The 22,674-nt window shown below is 45.2% G+C and overlaps 1 protein-coding gene across 1 annotated transcript in view; it reads left to right on the top strand.

The window, feature by feature from the left end:
* Positions 1 to 22,674, top strand: part of T265_01157 (hypothetical protein) — a gene marked incomplete at both ends in the record, with an annotated part of 38,748 nt that overhangs the window by 9,997 nt on the left and 6,077 nt on the right. Inside the window, 10 exons of the mRNA XM_009165118.1 lie at positions 193 to 663; positions 713 to 812; positions 3,958 to 4,115; positions 5,481 to 5,604; positions 5,853 to 6,404; positions 8,116 to 8,502; positions 12,756 to 12,988; positions 17,111 to 17,225; positions 17,739 to 17,955; positions 20,771 to 20,963. Coding sequence (XP_009163382.1) covers positions 193 to 663; positions 713 to 812; positions 3,958 to 4,115; positions 5,481 to 5,604; positions 5,853 to 6,404; positions 8,116 to 8,502; positions 12,756 to 12,988; positions 17,111 to 17,225; positions 17,739 to 17,955; positions 20,771 to 20,963 — 2,550 coding nt within the window. The remainder of the gene's footprint in view (positions 1 to 192; positions 664 to 712; positions 813 to 3,957; positions 4,116 to 5,480; positions 5,605 to 5,852; positions 6,405 to 8,115; positions 8,503 to 12,755; positions 12,989 to 17,110; positions 17,226 to 17,738; positions 17,956 to 20,770; positions 20,964 to 22,674) is intronic.

Genomic DNA, 22,674 nt, shown 5'->3' with positions numbered 1-22,674 from the left:
CAGTGCTTCACCTTTCTTTTGTGCGTGCCTCTCAGGTGAACGACAGTCACTGAACGACAAGAACAAAACCGACCCGGGAAACTTGGGCAAAAGCCTAGATCCTGTCAATCCGTGGAAACTTGGGCAAAAGCCTAGATCCTGTGTGTCCATCCGTGAATACGTGAACCCGTGTTTATATATCCTAAACCGTAGGTTACGGCGCTGGTGACCTTGGCACATCGCGTGACCTCGTGGAGCGTCCCTCTGATGGATGTTCTGGACAGTTTGTCAGACATCTTCGATGATCCCTTGCTGAACGAATTCACGGAAAAACTATTGAGCGACATTGATTTGACGGAATTAAATGGAATCTCGTGTGATATCAGCCAATCTCAGGATGATGGTGTCATCGATGTCTCCGAATCGGAGTACAAGATCGAGTCAGATGGGGAGAGTCGATGGGATTGTTCGAATAGCACCACTCTGGAAGCTCTTTTAAAGTCCCGAAACCCTGTGTCTTGCGTCCCTCCAGCGCCTGATTTATGCTCAGATCTAACAAAGGCCTCTCCCAACGTTACACATTTGAAGGTTCGCGATATTAGCAATCTGAACTTATCCTCAAATCACCGACGGAACTCCCTGCCAACTTTAAAATCAGATCCTGAGAAACCTTTGTTACCCAAAGTAGGCGCTTCATTTTTCCTCATGGATTCCTTTTTCCTTTTCATTAAAGGATGGAGTTAGTGGAGTAAAACCGAGGCTGATCCGTGACTATCTTGAGAAGTGTGAGACGGAAGATCCGCTCTCGAAACATCCTCGCCGATACTTTATTGGTATGGCTTAATTTCATTAATCATTTTCACTGAACAGGCTATGCGAATAGACTGCACCAGGCGGGCTGCAAGGACGCACATGAGTTTTCAGTTCATTCCAATCCCGACACAGCTGATATATGTGGGTGGTACCCTGACCAAACGGACAGAAAATTTGACGGTTAGTGTTTCGTGACTTTTTGGTACCATTTCGACAACCTGATTGCGGGCTGTTTAACGGCGCAACTGGGTTTTCCATCGAACTCCATTAGGTGTTTTGCACACCTGCCACCTTTGGTACCTTCGATCTAAATTCTTATATTTTTAATCGTGTTTCACATAGTACTCGACTTGTTCTCCCTTTTTAAAAGGAGTGAACGGATGACTTCGTATGCGTCCTTTACGTTCTATTTTTACCGATGCATTTCATGAGCAATACCATGAGTAATCCCAAAGTAATGTGATCGGTCCCTAATGTAGCTTGTATTCAGTGCCATACTAGACATCAAAACCACTAGATATTGACTTGCCGAAATAGCGGCAAAAACAACATATTGAGATTGTAATGTTTGGTCTTGGAGTCTATGTGCAAAACGCGAACAGCCGCATATCGTGAATATATACCTTGAGAACGAGCCCAACCGTTCCCTACTCCTCTTCTATTTTCCATCAATTACCCAAAGACGTTTCGTCATGCTGGTTTTGCGCGGAAGATCTAGAGGCCCCAATTGCAGCAAGCCCCTTCCATCACATCCAGTTTGAAGTTTTTGTGTGGGAGCTCGCTCTTTTGGAGTGGCACAGGACACGTATCAGTTCACAAGCTGTATCGTTGTCCACCTTATGGTGTTTTTGCTTTTGTACATCAGTTGTGCGCAGTCTGATATATTGCCGGAATCTTGGAAGGGACGTGATTAAGTTCCTACCCACTCGTAGACATGATGTGTTTTTTGTTACGATGTTCCTTAAGTGCTAATATAGCTATATAAAAAACAAAGACATCCTGTTATGTATACTTTGAATCATACCGTGCACACTTGTGGTAGTACTGTGTGTATCAGTATTACAATGTCATTTCATACCGAACTTGTACGCTCCTTTGACACCCGATGCAATGAAAGCCGGCAACCCAGATGGAGGGAATTAATTATGTATAACTGCTACATGCGGTCCCCTGGAGGCACAAGGCGGGCTACCTAGGTAGGGGCGTTCTCATGCCATCATCATTAGATATAGTAACAGTGTTGACTCCGATAATTCACTGCCGTGCAACCACAACGTTTACCTAGTGTTTAAGGCCCTAAAGTGAGGTAGTGACGGAGGGATGGGACCTGGTGCTAACTTATCACAACCCTGCTGAGGTGCCTACACTTCAGTCAGACAATCTAGAGGGAGGCTGACAGCACAAAAGCCACTAACGTCCATCAGCCGCTATTTCTCCAGTGGTCACGGGGATCCCATCCCGGGAGGCAGATCGCACCAACTATACCCAAACTCTTCGTAATCTCTTTCATATCCTTCGCGGTTTCCGCCACTCTAAAGTAGGCACGGATAACAGCAATCGTTCAGATAGACCGTGATTCGGCATGCGTATAACACGGCCGAGTCGCTATAGTAGGCGGTTCTTAATGTTTTCCACAATTAAAGTACCTACTGCACAACCAGATGCACGTTTTCTTAATACCTAACTACCAATCCGTTGAGGCTATCCGAAACCAGAACTGCTTTTGAGGCACAGATGGTCAAAAACCTGAATTCGCCTGACATCACCTGCCCGCAGAAGTCATGTCTCGCATACAGCCCTTACTGTAACTTGGTACACGTGGCCCTCTTTACCCAATAACATACCTTGACGCCACAAATGATGCAAATTAGCAAGTGTGATTCTGGTCTTTGAGATTCTTGCGTCGAATTCATCAGACATAATCTGCCAGAGCTAATACAACTTCCGAGCTGTGTAAAATTCTCATTAACTTCAGTGATCCTCCTTGAAATGTAAGGGTTATGCTTGAAGACTACGTCCTGAAGTACTTTGTAAGTGCAAGCCGCATGCTAAAAGATAATAATGAAAGTCGGTCTATTCAACAACAGTGGTAAAGCTGAACAAGGACGGAGGGAGTGGGTATCTTTGTGGGACACCACTCTTTGTAGTCCTACCTCCCCATTTGTGTGGATATAGGGGCCGGACTATGTTCGCAAGCTTCTTGGGTATACACTATTGAGTGATAATGGTTGACGCAATCGAGCGCACTCTAGAACTCAAGGGACACCAAGACTGTGGATCGCCTGTTCGGTTGATGTTGTTCCTACGCCTGGACGAGCATGAAGATGTGGTCTACACATCCTCTGGTCGGAATCCTGCTTTCCGCTCTTAAGTCAGGTTCTAAGACGACGAATAATCAGTGACACCGGAAGCCTTGTTGCAACAGGAGTCAAATTGACATCTATGTGGTTCCTACATGCTCTGCGAGTTTCATTTTAGGAAGTGGGCATCATTGTTGACTCAGTCCATTTATTCGAGACTGTCTGCTTCTCCTCAACAGAAAGCATCCTTACTTGACACCCAGTGGATGTGGGTTTGCTGTAGACACGTATGTGTCCACGGGAGAAGGTATGTAGAGCGAGATGGCTCAGTGGTTAGAGCGCGAATCTACTGACCGGAAGGTCCGTGTTTCGAACCCGACCTCTGCCTATTCACTTCTCCTGTCTAGGCTTGGGCAACCTGGCATCATCCCAGCCCTCGTTCTTCCTTCTGGTGGCGTGGCAGTTAGGCACCGGAAGAGTGCTGCAGCTGAACGATGTAGAGCCTTTATGGTAATATGAAGAGACAGAATTGTGGCAGATGCTTTTTTTACTTCATCAGTCTTAACACAAAGAATGACTTGGGCGGAATCGGACGGAAAGGGTTGGAACTCACCCCTACTTTGTTCCATAAATTAAACAAACACTACCGACAGAAGACTAATCACAGGTACCATCTTTTGTGAGATAACGCAACAGGTTTACTACCTATTTTTTATGTGAAGTGTCGATAGGTTCCTTATGGTGCTTTATCAAAGCTTGGTCACTCACTTTCTCGAAAGCTTAAGTTCTATATAATGTAGTTCTAGTTGAAATGCTTCTACTCGAGTCATTCGGTCTCTTGAAAGAGCACTTTTTTCGGTTTCAGATGGTGCTGAATCCCCGTACGATCGATCAAAAAGCGCAGATAAGAACAACAGGAGGGCGCCGCACAATGCGATTGAGAAGCGATATCGGGCAAGTATCAACGGTCGAATTGATGAGCTGCGAAAGATCCTAATTCCTTATCCGACCAGTGATGCAAAGGTAAGATTTCTCCTACTTCCTACGAAAGGAACAGTGCAATGTCACTCTGCCTATGTATTTCTTAATTCTGACTAGATAGTTGAATACAAGGATACTTTTGCTTACAACGGCTTTTAACACGCGAGTTTTTATCTAAGAGTTACTCCTCAGCGATGCTATTATTTCCTTATCGATTCCTCTGCCGACATTTAGGATAAACACCGAACCTGAGTCCCTTTCGGTTGTTGAGTTGTGGGAGAACTGCCTCTCTAGCTCAGCTTCTTATTACTTCATTATTGATTTTTATTGGCGTCTCGCTAGCCAGGCACTTTATTCCACAGCCTCACTAATTACGGCGACTCGTCCTTGTGGTAACACTATGGATTTCCAACTTTGGGAACTCCACGAGGAAAGGTAATTTTGAACTTGTCTTTGGGATATCCCTCTTCGACAGGGTGTTACAATAAGCCTGGGTTGGTAGGGAGGGCAGCTTTTCTTCACTCTCTGCAAAGAAGATTATCCTTCCTGTTAAATTACTGCAGGACATTATCGAGGATCAGATGAAGTGCCGTGTTTCGTGAAAGGGGTGATTCAATCGAGTCCACTAGTCCCCCTCTACTAGAAGGAAGTTTTAGAAATTGGTTTTTCTTGAAATTCACCTTATTCGTGTTTCGAGGTTCCAGATATACGTCGGTATTATCTACACCAACCCGAAAGCTGAGCTAATAAGTTGGGATTCGTATTTCTGGTGGTAGCAACGGGATGATGGATGATTGTGCCCAAATCTTTGTCCAACGGACCCTTCAGACTCGAAATTTGGATCCACAATATATCCAGAATTATTTTCTTTCCATATCTTGTAAGTCGTTTGGTCGCTGAGGACTAAGTTGGGGGCTCAGATAGCTCAGTGGTTACTAACCGGAAGGTCCTTGTTTCGAAACCCGACCTCCGTATCTCGACTTTTCCTGCCTAGGTTTGAGCGACCGGGCAATATCCCAGCCCTCGTGCTTTCTTCGGTTGGCATGGCGGTAGGCACCGAGCCCTCGTGCTTTCTTCGGTTGGCATGGCAGCTAGGCACCGAAAGGTTACTACAGCGGGGCGGATTTTTTAGGACTAAGTATAGTTTATGTAGCTTACCCGCGAGCAGTCGCAGATGAGTTTGAAAGGCATGTGTTATTAGTTGTTGGCCTTTTAGCCAAGTTTGCCAGCAGGTTTGTAGACGTTCGGTCATCACTCGGGAAGACCTATGTGTACTTACACTAGACTAAACAGCGTGTGCGGCTCCCACTGTATCTCATTCGCTCAGCACGATATGTGAACTCTTCCTCTCCAATGTTTCACTTTACGGGGGGTTTTCTCCACCCTATACACCTTTTGTTTTTACAGATGAACAAATCTGCTGTTTTGCGCCAAGCCATCGATCGTATAAGAGAATTGCAGGAAATGAATGAACGTCTACAGGCGGAAGTACTCACCCTTCGTTCTCTGCACTCTTGTGGCCGATTACATAGTAAGTATGAGATGTCGTTTCTTTAAGTTAGTCGTGCATTTATAGTAAGTCTTGAATACCGGTACGAATCAATACGAGTGCTGAGTTTAGCATCGCGAACGCGAGTTCGAATCTCAACTTGACATCACTGGCATTCAAATAGCCGATTTATTTAATAAGTTTGTGGTTTCTCCGGGGCTTTCACAGGTTCCAGAACAAATTAAAAATAAGTTTTGTATACAGTCGTAAAACACATATTTCGATTTCAGACGGAAGTCCTGAAAGTGGGATCGTGTCCTTTGAACCCTCGCCTTCCTCATCAACGAATATCAGCAGTCTCGACTTTGGTGGCTTTACCTCGCCCCCATTATCATCGGACACTAGTTGTGGGAGCTCATACCATAATGGCATGTCGGTTACCTCCCGAACTATTTCAAACGAACACCCGATGACGTTGCTTGATGCGTTGGATGCAAAACAAAATAATTGGCCAATAGATGGAGAGATTTCTCCCCAGCTGGTCGATGCGTCGGACGTCCGATCACTGGGTAACACGCAGTGCTCGGAAGTGTCGTTCGACGATGGGGTTGATTTGGTTACCTCTGCTGAAGCACATCAGATGTTTGTTTTTTCACCATCATACGGACCAGCCGATTTCCCGAGTACAGTTGGTCAGGATCACGCTTCTTACAGACATTTATCCGCACCTTCCGAGCGAAATCCGCACTCCATAAACAGTACAGCCTCCCTTGCATCGCACGCACGGAACGGTCATGACAGATCGGCTCATTTGGTGAACGTCTACCATGGGAAACGACTGTGTAAGCAAATTACCGGTTTTCGGGCTTCTTGTTTCCAACTCATATCGACTTAGATAGTCGGTTTGTTTTCTTCGCTCATCTTGGTTCGTCCGATAATTCATCTTGCTTATTACCCTAGGTTATGCTTGAAATCGACAGGACGACGTGCGAACTTTCACGTACCGCATGAGCAGTATGAGTCTGCTATATTATTGCCTTCATAAAAATGGGTGTAATCCAATTTTTGAGTTTCCACCGTGTGGACTTTCGCTGCTTTATCTCTCTTAATCCTTGTTTCTTTGCAAACTCATATTCGTCCTCGAGGTAAATCTCGCACATGAAAACAATTCCGCGATTCAAACTCCCATGAGGTAGCCTGCAGACAAGATGCGATAGTTTTTGTAGCCCCCTCATCTTAAATTACTCCTCGATAAGAGGCAGCTAGCTACGCACTCATGACAGTGACCCCTCCACATTGCGTCGGGCTACAAGGCCACCTATCTGCGAACGGCATTTCCGCACAACATAACTAGAAAACTTTGAGACAAAATGTCCCACATTAGAAGGATATTACGATTGACTCACGAATGTCGATAGCTACGGTTGATTTCTCCTACGGCGCTATGAAGACCGCTGACCGTACATTATAATAACCTAACTTTTTGGGGGTTGTGAACAAACTAGTCCACTCGATGGGCACTGTCCTTCGGGAGCGAATGTTGCACGGAATCTTCGACACAGCCGAATGTAATATTTAAAAGCGACTGATGACTACCACTACACAACCTTCTAAGATCGCATTTCCTATATCCTGAGTAGTATCAGCAACCAACAGTGTCATATGGAAATTTGAAAATGTTTCCACATCTTAAATATCGGGCCAAATCACACTAAGGCAGCTTTGGCACCGCATGTTTGGTTAAAAAAATATTCCAAGCGAGTGGTAGATTCGAGTCTCGTTCAAATCTCCAATTGGTGTGCAAATGAGTGGTTTAGTGGATATCACTAATCATTTGTATAACCGACGAACACTGTCCAAGCTGAGTAGTGGATTCATTTCTCACCAACTTACCACATGTGTGATCGATATTCTAGCGGCTGGGTACTTGGACGGCTCAAGCATAGCCCAGCATACTGAAGTTGGTAAAGTTAGAATCCGTAAAAGTGAGCCTTAGAACAGTCTAGAAGCTGCGGCAGGGTAAAACAAGATAGATAACAGCCCGATAACTATTCCCAATCTTGGATTCGCAGTGAAGATATCTGTATTTCGAGAAACGACTCTTTCCAACCTGTCTGCAGGCTTCTCTGCACTGTTCCTACCTCGCATGCTCTGTTGCATTCAATGCTCGCTGGTCTGGATCCACTTAACCAATTGGAATGCCTCGGGAATGTACTTTATTGGCTTTCCGCATTTCGATATCATACCTGACTGTCACTAGGCGCAGTCCGATGTGCCTTGAATGGTACCAGTAATCAGATCTAACGCGTTCAGTGTGTCACCATGACGTGACTAATTTCCGTGTTGCTTCTGGTCCCATCCCATCTATTTTCCGCTGCATTTTTTGACATGCCACGCGGACAGTCAGTGTGCTTCACTTCGATCTAGAAGAGACTAAATTTGCTGTCGGTAGAATGCGAATTGTGTGAACCTGTTTCGTCTGTTTCTCTTTTATGTAAAACGATTCTTGGTTTTTACACTAAAATTTAATTTGAAGCTTTTTTTGTACTTTAGTGTGTCCGGTTCAGTCAGGACCAGTCAAAGTACGCCGACAGACTTTACTAGCACCATCTGCGAACAACAGTCAACGGCCATCCGGTCTGATAATCCCTTGTGCTTCACAGCTTTCCAGCAAGCTGTCGGACACCTCGACTTCCCCGCCAAATCCAAAAGCACTCCCAGTCGTAAGGCAGTTGCTTTGTTCCCCGCCTGTCAACGTCCCACCGACCACTAATGCTTTGTCCTCTCAGATGGTCGAGTCCACTGCACACTATGTACATGGTCAGACTTCCGGCTTTAATGGTGTAGCAGCTCGTACGACGCTTTGTGTCGCCGCTCTCTGTCTCATAACTGTGGACCTGACCACACTCTCAGGATCTGGAAGCCACGCCACTGACTCAGGTGAGCAATGCTGCAAATTTGTATCGCGGCTCAACCTTGTTTCCCCACCCGTGCAGATACCTTTTTAACTGCGTCGAATATAAGTACGATTGTATCTGTTTGTGTACACGTCCACACGTTTGAGGGCTGTAAGGATGCGTTCATTTGCCTGACGGAGTTGATTAAAACGGCGTTACATGTAACTTATTTTCGGACCCGAACAAGTGTCTGAAGTATATCCTATACTCATTTTCAAACGATTTTCTTTACCACACCAGACAGTCTTTATCTTTGTAGGTGACTAAATCTATAGCCCTTGTTCAGGATAACTGTGTGGCTCTTATTCAGTGAATAGAGATATTCGATTTCTGGTGTTTGTTTTAGCTATAATATCATAGGATTTGGGTGTTGTCCCTTCTTGACTTCACTGATATCTTGTTTATGGTGTTTTCACGCAAAATCCCTGAGATAGTTCCATGAAAATATTATGTGATTTCGGCGTGGCTGAGATTTTCAGAGTTCGATATTCGTTAAGCCCCAACTCCGTAGTTTACTGATTATCGAGGGCTTATCTGGAATCGATTAACAAATACACTATTCACCAGTAGTCACATTTTTTCCGAGGTAACATCTGGTTGATACTATTGGTCACACCTAATTTCGGCACCTCTACCTACCCAGATTTGTCAGTTGACAATTACCGCAGCCGTAACCATTGCCCAAGGGATTAGGCGATCGACTCTACTCAACTGATGAGTCTCAGTGTGAACAAAAGACCTCATGTGCCTCAGCTTTTAAAACACCGGACGGTACTTATCTTACTATTATCTGACAAAATCCTAGGATAACGAGACGGGAGTCCGAAATCTGGAGTCCGAAACTCTGCACATTCTTCAGAACTTGCTCTCGTAGCATTTTTCGCTCCTTTTTGAGGTCATCCTGAGCATTACCCGAGCCGTTTTATGAAAGTACTATTACGTTTCTATATGAAAAATAGTATGATGTACTTCTCGTCACAAAGAGACGAGATTATCGTGATGTGATAGGTTGCGCCTGTATGACTATTTGAACTATGCTGGTGATTGTGTGTTTTGTTGCACCTGCATATCCTTTCACACCAAGTTGGTCAGTGGGTCGATGTCCAACTAGTACAGTCCGTTGGCCCACCAGGTTGTTGGTTCGAACGTGGATGACAACTTTTCCTCAGAAACTGGACTACTGTGGTAGTCTTCCACCATCCACCACTGCCTTTAAGTCCGGCTTTCTAAACCGATGACTATACCAGTCGCGCTCATCGAATTAGCCGAACGCGCAATGCGATATGAATTAGTATCGGTACGTCCATATGCTAATTCAATGCAGCCACAAAATGAACATTGAATGGAGAACTCGAGCCGCATTCGAACCCGTTTGGGCTCTTCGGATAGCGTTGGCTGCTCGTTCAGCCGGCAGAACGATATATTTACAGTTATCCATCATAGTTTTGAGGCCAGTAACCTGGCTCCTTGTCCCAATGCTCTTGGTTAACCTAGCGGGAATCAAAATATCCAATCCTAATGGGGACTACACACTTGTTTGTCTTCAGCGACTTTTCTGTCTGAAGTGAGTAAGTGTCCACAAAAAGGTTTCTTTTCTTTCATCCTTTGGTGTCTGCATCATCGTTACCAGTGATAGCTTAAACGAGACATGATTCGAGACAACTCCAACTCCAGATTTTCCTTAATCTTCTCAGGCTTACACGCCTTGTGGATGCTGGCATTTCTCCTGTACTACTGGAGCAACTCATATATTCAGTTGTATGGCATCTCTCCAGTAACCTGGTTGTGTACGGTTAACACCACGGACTTGGGCGGTAATAGCGTGCATCGGTCTATGGATAGACGGGAGTCCATTAAGTTGGCTTTTTGAGGTCATTAGTATGCTCATGTTTGTCAATTCAGCTGAGCACACAGTGGTGGTCCGCACCACTCAGTAGATGAATCGTAGGTGCAAACATGGAGTTAGCTAATGCCGGAGCTCTTCAGCACCTTTTATTTTTGATCATGCCGGGACCTGAGCTCTGTCTACTCAACATCCTAGGCAAGCTTGCGAGCACTTTTCTTTGGTGCATCGGAGTCCGCCTAGTGGAGTAGACGAGCGAATTCGTACTCAATTATAGCCCAAGCCCTTGCGTTCCATACGAGCACTTAAGTTACGTTCTTCCCTCCAGAGAGTGAGTTCCACTCGTGGCGGACAATTCTCGATTTCCTCGAAGCATTCTCTTTCTTGGGGGAGGGGGTTGGGAGGAACACTGCACACACATCCGTCTACAATGACCGCTTTCTAACGGTTTCACCCGTTTTCCATTACCATGTGAATTCTTAGTGACCATCTCAGCGCTGCTTTTCTGTGAGAAGTAAGGCAACTAATGAAAATGGTATATTCTCAATTGATGAGGTGACGTTAGTCAGAATTCCGCACTCTGTACTTTGCATCGTAATTGCAATGAGTACAATTCCTCTTCATTTTTCTATCATGAGCCGTGTACGTTAGTGCCGTATTCATAGTCGTCACAGTCAGTTGTAGAGATAAGAGTTGGAAGAAAATGGCCCAAGTGTTCACAACGAAACAAGGAGGAAAAGTTAAGACACGAAGGTCAGTGTCTGGATACAGACGCGCCGCTGTTTTCATGATTCGGCTGTGTCGTCGTAGGCCGTCAACCATTGGCCGGGTGAGTGTTTTGCCTCTTCACCCCCGCAACGTACATAAGCCCTCTTTTTGCCCTTTGATACTTGGTGTTCTTCCCAGGCTTCTAGTGATTCCCGGCCTTCCTTCTGCTCAGCGGTCAGCTAAACAGTAACTCAGCTGGTCTTTCCCCTCATTTGAATGTCTCAAGATTTCGTCTACTGGTCCGATATAAACATATTGATACCGAAAGCCTAGTGAAAATGATTGTACATCTGAATGGAATGTTTTTCATCTTTAGTTGTGAACTGATTTTTTCGCAGACCATTTGCGTATAGTGAGTTGAAGCGTTTTAAGCGTTTTCTTTTTGGAACCAAACTAAATTCGAAATCGCTGTATACGAAATCACAACCCGCCCTATCATCGCGCTGTTCTCATTCAGGTGGGTCACAAAGCCCCACTTCTCGCCGCCTGTTTTCTTCTTGGTCCGAATTACTTGCGCCATCGACTACACCGTGGAGTGTCTGGTTCATCTATCTGCTACAATGGATCGCTGCCACGTTCCTCTGTTTTTGGGCTTGTCAAAAGCGGGATCTATGGGCTATCTTTCCGGTTATCAAGAAAAGCCAATCAAATCGGCGCTTGCAATCCCCCAGTGTTGCAAAGATGTGGAATGAAGCGAAGCTTGCGATTACTCAGGTCTGTGCAAACGTTTTCGCATCAGTCTTTTATCCTTTATGACTACATTTGATATTTAACTTGAGGTTACTAATTACTGTTTCTGTAATTTTGATCCCAGCTTCATGCACGTTGTTCATGAGAGTTCCGGAATGGTGTGACCTATCAGCAAGCAAGTGAAAACCCATCAGGACGAGTGCTCAGAAATTTGGATACCATAATATTCACCTAATATTCTCCAGGAGTCACCTACATTTTTTGAGCTTTATGGTTTAAATATTTATTCATCGAGCGCCCTTGTTTCCTGGTGGAAAAGTCGGCCTCGACAGTAGTTTCACGTTACAGTCATAACCCTCAAGCTAATTTCCAAACTGTTTGATAAAAATTCCTCCCATCGATCACCTTAATACCCGATTTCTTCGTTGCGCTGTCCTGTCCTTTTTACCTCCACTTTATGGATCTTAATCCTTCTTGTCTACAGGGATCGTGGTCAACAGCGGAAAACAAACTTCTGATGTGTTTGTCGGAACTCGGTACTCCGTCGTCAAAGTCAATAGGGATGACCAGGTACCCCCTACTGGCCCGCGCCACCGCTTGGCTGAGAATTTTAGCGAGGACCATATCCATTAGTTGCTTCAGATATCCCCGCCTACTATGGACTGTTCGGTTTTGGGGGGAGAAGCTTGCCACTCCTATTGCAGTTCAAGTAGGTGAGCCGGGTCCTACGCCCACTGACGTTCGGCTCCGTCTCTTGGAAGTTTATCTCCTTGGTAGGTATTTGTTTAAAGTGTGCACTTTCCTCATATGTTCGGATTGATCATCATTGTAGGTAGTTGTCGGGCTCATTTCTCTGTGACTGAACGCGGCAGTTACATTACTGTGCTTTCAGTCAAAATCCAGACTAAACCATCTTGTTTTCCTACGTATTCCAGCCAAAGATAATCCGAACGAGTTTCAGATAGAGTGTGCGGTTCCCGAGTCTCTCGAATGGACCGAGCTGATCACCTGTTGTGTCCAGGACTTTGTTGACACATCAGTCGAAATGTTGAAGCATGCACGTAAACAGTCTGACCATTCGCTTCTACGAACGGAACCACTGGCCAAAAGTGGCTTTATACTTGCGATTGCTCTGAATCGTGGATGCGCTTTTCCACGCTTTATTACGGTGAGTGTTGAACTTTTACTTTCTGTCTTCAGCATTGTCTTCAGTGAGAATCCGTCCCGACTAATTCCGTTCAGCAGTTTTTCAGCCACAGTCAGAATTGTAAGGTTTACACAGAGCCAACCAGTGTTTCTTCCCCTGGTGAGTTCGCCACACGGGGTCTGACTCGATGCAGTCAACATCTGGCTTGGTAGCTAGAGTCCAGTAGCGTCCAACTGAGTCTTTATTCCGTTGTTTCCTGAACTAGATACCACAACTGACAGGGGCTCCAACTTGTGGTTGGTTGGTCGCTCTTTGCCTGGCATGACGTACAGCTTTGATCATTTGTACAAGAGCTAAATAGTGCTGAGGAGCAGCCTCCAGAGCAAGTCATCCTGGTGCCATAGTACCATGACAATTGGCGTGTGTTCAGCCAAAACCGACAGTTGCTTGCCGTTTTTAGTTCACAGTCCATTTCGCGTGATGGTTTAATGGTTAGAGCGTGAATTTACTGACTGGAAGGTACGTGGTTCGAACCTGGCTTCTGCATCTCGACTTCCCTGTCTTGGACCATCTGGCAGTATCCCAGCCCTCGGACTTCCTTCTAGTGACATCGCAGTTAGGCGCCGAAGGGGCGTTACAGCTGAACGATTGTCTTTTTTTCATTGTTACGCTTCATCTAGGGAACCCACGTTTTTTGGCTCGAGCCGTGGGTTTAGAACCTCTCAGTTTCAGATCGCAGAGCCAGATGAGCTCCAAGCAAAGTTATCTATAGGCGGTATGTGGAGCCCTCACGTTCTCAACCGGGTTGTTCAAACCAATTTTTGAACAAGAATGCGCTCCAGCAAATTGGAGCTAATCAGCCGTTCTACCTCCATTCAGAAAAGGTCTTCTAAGCGACTGTCACAACCACTGTAATGTAAAACTTCCTCCAGTTGTAACGGGGCTGCGACATCCGACTTCGTTACGCGAGTCCGATAGCAACGTTTCGACCACGTCGACATGTTACATTAAGTACCTGAGCCGCAACATTCCAACCATCGGCTAGCTATGATGGTTTTCCTTGACTTTCAGCTTTTTGAACAGGTTGACCGCCCTATATATACTTGGTCACTGGGAAATGCCCCCGAATACTCTTCGTGCCCTTCATTCCCATGCTGCTCATCATTATCGGAGAATCTCCCCACAAATACTGGAGTTCACCAGAAATGTCTCCGTTCCGTTTTTCTTCATTCTTGTCATTGACACCATTGTGGAGCGCACTATCCAATAGGCCATAAATCTGGGCGAAGGTTAGGAAGATTTGTGGCCTCGATTTGTGCGGGCAGCTTTCCGTTATCTGACGATCACGGGTGCGTACAAACTACTTTAACCAGAATATCAGTAGTGGTCCTCTGTTTTGGCATCCGCTTTGCGCTTTAAAAGTGCTAAATCCCGCTTCAGTATTTCCCGTTCTCACGTGCCGCTGATAGGTTTACTTATCTTGACAAAGGCATAAGCACTGACCGCATCCTGACAGCTAGTCACTGTGTGCATCATAAAGGCACGAGCAAAATTCGCCAGCTGGCACGGTGCCTGAAGCTAAACAACTGTGTTTACACAGCTACCTTGTTGGCATTCTTACTCTATGGTTGCAAAACAGGGGTTCAAATGTCTTAACGTGTTTGGTCAATGATGTTTCCATAGTGTTAACTGGTTGCGACACGAACGTAAATCAAACGGCCCGCACGCGAGTACTGAACAGTCAGTCATAATCGTTAGAGTAACAGATACCGTGGCCAATTTAGGGTATCTGGGGCACGTACTATGTATGCCATATGCTTTGTGATGAAACCTTTACTTGGGTATGCGAAGCGGAAGTGGCTATCATTAATTTGTTACCCGTTAGATCTTTGCACCCTCCTAACTTAGATTCTCGTGATTCCCCTCGCTCGTGGTCCGAAATCCTTTAGGACGTGGTAACTGAGTGACCCCGGTGGTGAGCATATACTATCACTTGGCTTCACCACATAGCTGAGGTTTGCTGCAAAGACCTTTATACCAATCCCTGTGATGGTCTCGTGTTGCAATAATTGGCTCCAGTGGTGTTGGCTGATTCAAGCAACTTGCTCCCAACTGTTTTCCCTCGGGACGTATGACTTTTTGTAATAGCTTCCCCCTATCCTTCCATTCCATCCTATATAGAACTTCTTTTTTATGTGTGGCGCTTAAGCGATGTTCATGTTGGTAATGATGGAGCGATGAAACGATATTCTCATAGTCATAAGTTAGTACACTCGGAATAGCGGGAGTTCGTTACATAAAAATCGTTGGGGCTCAACTCCCTAGGGACGTAGAGATCGCAGACAACCCCCTCCTCCTACTTTCCTACTTATTAGAACTTTCTCCACGGTTGTGGCATTTAAACACTGGTATTTTGCTGTTCGTGGTCAGTTGTTGTTACGGACTGACATGTTATTCTTTTAATTCCTGAGTGGACTTGTGTCTCCCATGTGGGATATTTCATTTCATAATCTAGTTTTTTTTTCATTTATGTAACGATTGGTGAGCTCCGCACATCTGAAACAACTTTTAAGACAGCATAAGCATGCTTACAAAGGCGAGAATCATGGTATCATGAATTCACTGAATATCCAGCTAATACGGGCAGTAAAGAAATTCTTTCTCAGTTGATGAAAAATAACTCTATCTATCACAGCTGTCTTCTGTCACTTTTGATACTATCGGAATTCGTCGCACAAACTGCTCGTTACTTTGCTGGATAGATATTCCGTTGCCTTTTTCGGTTATTTGCGGAATTATTTTTCAGGTGGAAATTAGGAATGATATGCCTGAAAAATAGACTGTCATGTAGTTTTGTCGCAGATTGTATCTCTGGGTGATCAGTAGCTTGTCGTATTCGGAACTAGGTCTCTCTCACTACCTGTTAAATGTAGGTGTTGCTGTTATGGCAGAGCTAATATATTGAACAGCATGATCCTTTTGGAGGTTGAAAGTAGTATGTGTAGCAGTCGATACGTTCCAAAACTTGAACTCCGATACGGCAAATTGTGAAATGGTATCTGCAAATTAGTTTGCGTTTCTTTTCGAAATTGAGGAGCTGCCACGCAACCCTAAGGAAGCGGAAGCACTGACTTAGCTCTAGGTTAATCGGGCACAAACAGAGGCGGTCAGTAAATCCTCTACGGATTTGATTCATGAACCTTACTGTCAAATAATCTTTTCACCGGTACGTTGCATGGTGCTCAGTGCATACATGAGCTCTCTGTTTCTGTGACATTGTGGAAATTGTCGGACCGAAATTCTCCTGATTATCTTTGCCTAGTTGGAGTGCGGTTGTAGTTTATTTCATTAGAAAATTGATGCAATTTGAAGACTGTCTTCGTTATATATATTTAGGAATCAGCATGTATTGCTGGTTTATCGCTGCCCTTGATCTTGGGGGATGAAGTTTATTTTGTGTCCTTTGAACGTGCAATGTTTTCCTTTTGGCTAGACGAGAGGTAGTGATCGTTCTTGTCATGTTTGTGATCAAACTTTCCCCATGCTAATGTGACCTATGCATTCCAGACCTGAAACTTTCTCTCTACTCGCCCGTTTTCCCGTTTTTCTTGGTCCCATTTATAGCGTTTCCCCGTACGATGGATAAGTCGTATCTTGCAAATGATATCTACCTCGGAGAGTGGGCCTTGGTGTCAATGGGCTAGCAACCCGATCGTTCAGTCACTCTTGGTCAACACCTCAAGCACACGGCCCATATGTCCAGGCTGGCTTAGCGCTTCTAACCACTATACAATGGAAGATACACTGCGTGCAGTGTTGCAGCAGCGAATATTTGACCACTGTTTGCGCGTGAGTCCTCCGGTGTTCAGTCTTTTTCGTCCAGGCTTATTTTCAGACTGTTGTTTCAAACTGTTAGCTTGAGCACAAGTACACCAGTACCTCACATTGTGCCTGTTGGTCTGCCTGAATGGTCCCATACAAGCATATAGTAGTGATTTATAACTACTTGGGGATTCCTGAGTGTTGTATCTTACGTGCTTCACAGTGGTGACCCCCGGTACCGTAGCCGTTAGTGTTTTCCGTGTGCGATGATTAAATGTTCAACCTTACCCAACTGCCTATTTATCCCCTTATTCTTCTCAGGTTCTTGTTTTCGAACCATCGAAAGACTGTTCCAAGCTAGAGCCGTACATCAAAGTTCTCCTTCAGTTTAATGCTGCAAAATCCTCATCGTTGGGACGCGTCGAAACTGCGATTGGTCAGTTTTACATTCTTGCTATTTTCCACTACTTAGATCAGTAGGACAAGCCCCGTAAGATGTTTTCTTGCAAACTATTGGTTCATTTTGTTTTGATCGAGAGTTTTTAGCCTTGTTCAGCACGTGCCAGATGTCCTGTTGACAGTGAAGATTCACCCGGACAAGTTGCAGTAGAGGTTTTCAACCAATTTACATCCATCGGGGTAATAATAAGTGTTGGCCGGGGAATCGAGATATAATTGTGTTCGATCAAAGAGGTTGATAACTTGTGTAGAAACAGTAGGTCCCCTGACTTTGGAAAGCACCACGTAACGATTGCTGGTTTCCAAACCTGATATTGTTGACCGTACCTCTTGTTTGCCTTGGTCCATGAAAACGGACCAAGAAATTACTTCAGTCCGTTGCACAGTCGATGTAAGAGGTGTATGTCAGTTATTTGGTGACGGTATCTCACCTCCGATGATTTCACCCTTTCTCTACTATTTAACTTGTTTTGTCATATTGTTTATTTAGCAGCGTCCACTCCACAGGACGCTGATTCTAAGGACGTTTGGTGGGCTAAATTCATCCATGCTGCTTGGTATAATCGTGCTCGGTGTGCAACGCTTCCAACACAAATGAGCGAATCCAACACAACTTACGCATCCCCAATTCTGGAACGGCCACCACAAGACGTCCTAAAGTGTCCGCATACTGGTACTTTAGCGGAATCTGCCTGGTTAACTTACTGGTGAGTGTCCTCCACAATCACCAGCTGAGCATAATCACTTTTATGCCCCTGATAGAATTGGTGGTGCTGTGTGAATGGCATTCGATGATGTTGCTAACAGTTCGTTTAACATTCATCAGTGTCCTCAGTAAGACAGATCGTGCACGGCTTTGCCGCTGTCGGGCTAAGATTGCGCACGTTGTGCTTGGGAGTACGGAAACTAGTAGCGCTTGTCCACAGCAATCTTCGTCCACGTAGGTTTGAACTGTGATGGCAACTGCAAATGAAAACAAATTTGTGGTGGAGGGACAGAATCCTATTGCACCCCGTTCACTTTGCCTTGTTTTGTTATAGCGAACTACTCGGGATATGGGTATAGTACTTACGAGAATGCTTTCATGCAATTGTCCCCCTCCCAGAAGATACCACCTCAAGGGATTGAACAAAACTGGCATCTTCTGAGGGCTGACCTCTGCCAAGCAAGAACCGGTTAAAACTGGGGTGTTTTTTTTACAAAAAAATCCCTGTTATTAGAGATAGTCTACTGTTCTGACCGAATGACTTGGTGTTGCATATTGACTAAATACCAATTAGTTGGAGACATTGTCAGACATGGCCCAGTCGCGCCCTCAATGGCGCTCGTGCATCCAAGCTATTGCCTTCAATGCATGGCTCTCTTCCCAATCCCCCCACTTGACAGTCCACTGACAGTGCTGTATTTACGCACCAACTTATCAGCTTCCGCCTCCAATGCGCAGCTATCTACGCCACCTCTCCAGATCAACGGTGAACGAAACTGTGGCAGCTGCAACCACTGTACGACAAGAACGCGGTTATTACAGCTGACAATGATGTTGTTGCATTCCTGTTTAAGTAGCTACCGCTCCGCCAATTTCCTCTCTGTACTCGTGAGTATCATCTGGTTTGATGAAAACACATGTTAGAAAATTTCTCCCAACCGTTGCATATTAAAAATTCTTCATGCCAGCACATTAAAAATTGCGATCAGATCCGGAGTAGCTCAACCTTATCAGATTTTTTATCGAGATTCAGTTAGTGGGCAGTCATGGATTTCTGAGGAGCCGACCAAATTCGTACTGTAAACACGAATCGATTTAAAGCTTATTGTTTGCAATTATCGGGTCCCACAAATAGTTAAGCAGTTATACTGCTCAGCAGTCGTCTTATTGTTTTGAGTTGGTTAAATGCTGATGAAAGCAGAACATACCCTCCCCTCGCTCCACACACTTCCCTGGTATTCCTCGTTGGTTACGGGTGGATTCTCCCTCAGAAGCTCTTCCCGGGTCGGAATTTCACACACGGTTGAGTCGTGTGTACCCGTTGCTACGGGTACTGCAGGTTTTCATCAAGTATTAGCAGTGCTGAAGTGTTTCTTGGTGACGCAAAAAAAAAGAGTAGCCGCGCTTTGTCGTCCACCAACATTGTTGTGTATTCGATTCGGCTTGAATTACTTTACTACTTCGCCTGCTGTTCAATTGATTGATTTTTGTGTCCGCCAGAAGGAGCTTTCCCAAAACACCGCTCTCACCACAGTTCCACCGTTTTATACCAATCATGTATGGAGGGTTGTTCGGTAATTCGCTTGCTCGTCAATGATAGCTCGTTTATCGGATCGTGGGGCATTCCAATTGATACGGATTCGACGCCGAACTCGCTGCACTTCAAACAGGAGTACCGAACGCTCGGGCACAGAAAGCACAACTGTCTGGTTATCGCTCGAAATTATTAACAAGCGGCTGGCCACCCCTCAGAATTCCTTTGGTTGGCGGTGAAACTTTGCTTTTGTTGACTGCATTACAACTTCGATTTTTATTAAATAACGATCAGTTTCGAAGGTGGGTTATCCCCATCACAAGGGACCCTCTACAAGTGAAATATGTGACAACCAACTGGACATCTATCTTGATTTGGAGCTTACGATGGTATATAGAGTTTATCCGTCTTGAGGATGAAAGATCAGCCCTAAAACGAGGCACAACAACTTGGTAGGGGTGTGGTGGAAAACACAGGCGAGTGGACCAACTGGCGCAACAGTTCGGAGGAACTCTTGCCATGATAGCGTCAGTAAGAGGTACCATCCATCAGCGGTGAGAAGAGTAATGAATACCATCGGCAAGAAGTGGGGGTGCAGTTATGCGAGGATGATCTTTCTGTGAATACGGTTTTAGACAGAGAGGTAGGTAGAAATGGTCCCAAACCGCGCATTGAGATCGTTGGTGACTAAATTCGCAGGTAACATGTAACACTTCCACGAAAGTTTCTTGGACACTGTTTGATCTTTCGCACATATACTTACGTACTAAATGATATTAAAAGGTGATTTGTTTACTGAACCCTTTGTTCTCTTAGTTCTGATGGCCAATTTGAGATATAATTGAACCCGAACGTTCCGTGCATACCTTTCAACTAAATGAATCGCATAAATTACCGTTGTTCGGCAATCAGATTGGCTATCCGGGTGTCATGTGACTAGCTTTCTAGCAGGTGGATGTTTTCATTTCAAGTCACTAGGTCAAATTTGTACGCGTAAACTGGAGTGGTATGTGGATGCTGGAATCGGCCGGCACAAGTACGTCCCCGATGCACATATTGGATAGTCTTCTCATTTCTACCGCGCCTGCAGCATAAGCTTTAATTGGCCTGCAGAGGCTCGCAGATGGGGACCAAATCCAACATGGGCACAATACTGACTGCGTTCAACATCAGGGGCGTGCACGGCAGAGATTAGACTATCCACAGTGCCCTCTTGTTGACGACTAAGCCATCATTTTGCTGAATCGTGTAATGTTTCCAACTCTACTCTTGATTCTTTCAGCTCGTTACAACGCCTGCAACACACTGGTACGTCGTCATTCACGCGTGATTCAATTTCTGGCTGCCAACGTGCTGCAATGTTGTTGAGGAAATGTCTGCAACAACTATCGGAGCTCAATTCAAGCCACGGAGCACCCGATCAGTCGGTGACAGACGTTTCGGAAAACATGAATCCGCCCCTGTTTTGGATGCTAGTGAGTCATCTCCCCTGGTATATTTTAATGCCTCATTTTCCTTGATCTTGATTTTCCCGTATGGTTGCTAGATTCTACACACATTTGTGTAACAGTCAATCAGGCAGCAAATTGTCTCTCCCTGTTTCGGAGCCTTCTGTGTTGACAGCAATGCCGGTAAAAACCAGCCCATTCCGGATATCTCAGATCCTGCTGCACCTCGGAACACCTCCGTCCATACACGTCCCTGGAAGTCCTGCTGTTTTGGTCAGGACCTGAAAACCCTCCTGAGCTCACAACTGAAAAAGTGCTGGCGTGGCCGTTAGTAACACTCAGGAGCGATTTGTAAGTGGTGCTCTTCATCTGGTCGGTCGATGGTCGTTCGATCCAACTGGAACAGTGGTGTTAAATTTTTCTGTCACACTCCCTATCCAACCCTCGTCACCATGTCGATGTTGCGTCCTACGGAGACTGGAGATCCCTGATCTCATGAAGTTATTTTTAAGCCGTCAGCGTGCATGACACTCATGTCCGTCATGATATTCAAAACAAGCATTGATAAGCCAGCTGAGAAAGGAAACAAATCGGCCGGGTTTTGTGTACACGGATACGATATTCGGTATACTTTAGTATAATCGTCCCACGAGTTGAACAGTCTGACGTTTCTTGTTACTCATTCCAATCATCATCCTCAACAGAATCATTGTCCAACAGGTGCTTCATTGCCGTACAGTCGTGATTCGTTTGAAAGCCTCACTGTGAAAAAAAGGACAAAAGTGGATCGGGAGGAGATCTTGCGTTAACCTACCGCAATCATTCCCAGGTGCCTACGAATCCAGGCACTCTGGATAAAAACTGACAATTACTTCACTGATATCGGCTGGCAGGCATATCTTGCAGCGTCTCAAACCATGAGCAGTAGGAATAACGCGGACCCCGTCTTGGAAGGCAGGTCACACCGATAATACCCAGACTTTTAGTAACTTCTTTCATGCTCGTCTGCGTGCACCACTCGGATTCGGGCACGGAAAACAGCACTCTTTGGTAAATGAGGATTTGACGTGCGCTATATGCGGCATAACTATCACAGCTGTTGATGTTAGATACATTATCCGATCGAATTAAGAGCACAGACCATCACTGTCCAGCAGTGATGGACAGAAAGACCTTGCCGGAAGTGCAACGTTGTGGGAACATTCAGTGCACGCAACTGTTCACACATTTGACTCCAAAAAATCACGCCGAGGGTTGATGCAATCCAAACAAGGTTGGCAAAATTAAATTTTGTTCACCGATCGGTGCAAACCACTGTGCTACAAACACAACCCAACTCTTCATGACTGTAAGGACTGAATACTCGTGAAAAAGAATCTGTACTTGCTCTTTCCGGTTGGGAATCACCGTGTAACTATACCGCTGTCTGCTACTGGGATGTTGAATCCTGGGCCTTGTCATTATCATCTGACCCATCTATGAAACTCCTTTCAACACCGCATCGTTACGCGCATCTGATTGGTTAGACAATCCAAACAGAATAGCACAGGGTGGTCAATTTACGGATACGAGAGACAAATTGTTATGTATTCTGTTTTCCACATGTTTACTTTATGCCTTCTGCAATCACGGACTCGTTCACGACCATTTCACCTAATTGTCCGGGTGGTTGAGCACCGTCTGAATTCACTGATCGCAGTCGCAGCGTAAGATGACTTGCATGTTGGAGGATATTCAT

Source organism: Opisthorchis viverrini (assembly GCF_000715545.1).
Source record: "Opisthorchis viverrini unplaced genomic scaffold opera_v5_12, whole genome shotgun sequence".
Lineage (NCBI taxonomy): Eukaryota > Metazoa > Platyhelminthes > Trematoda > Opisthorchiida > Opisthorchiidae > Opisthorchis > Opisthorchis viverrini.
The sequence above is the reverse complement of the archived record's forward strand: the minus strand, read 5'-3'. Positions and strand labels throughout refer to the sequence as shown.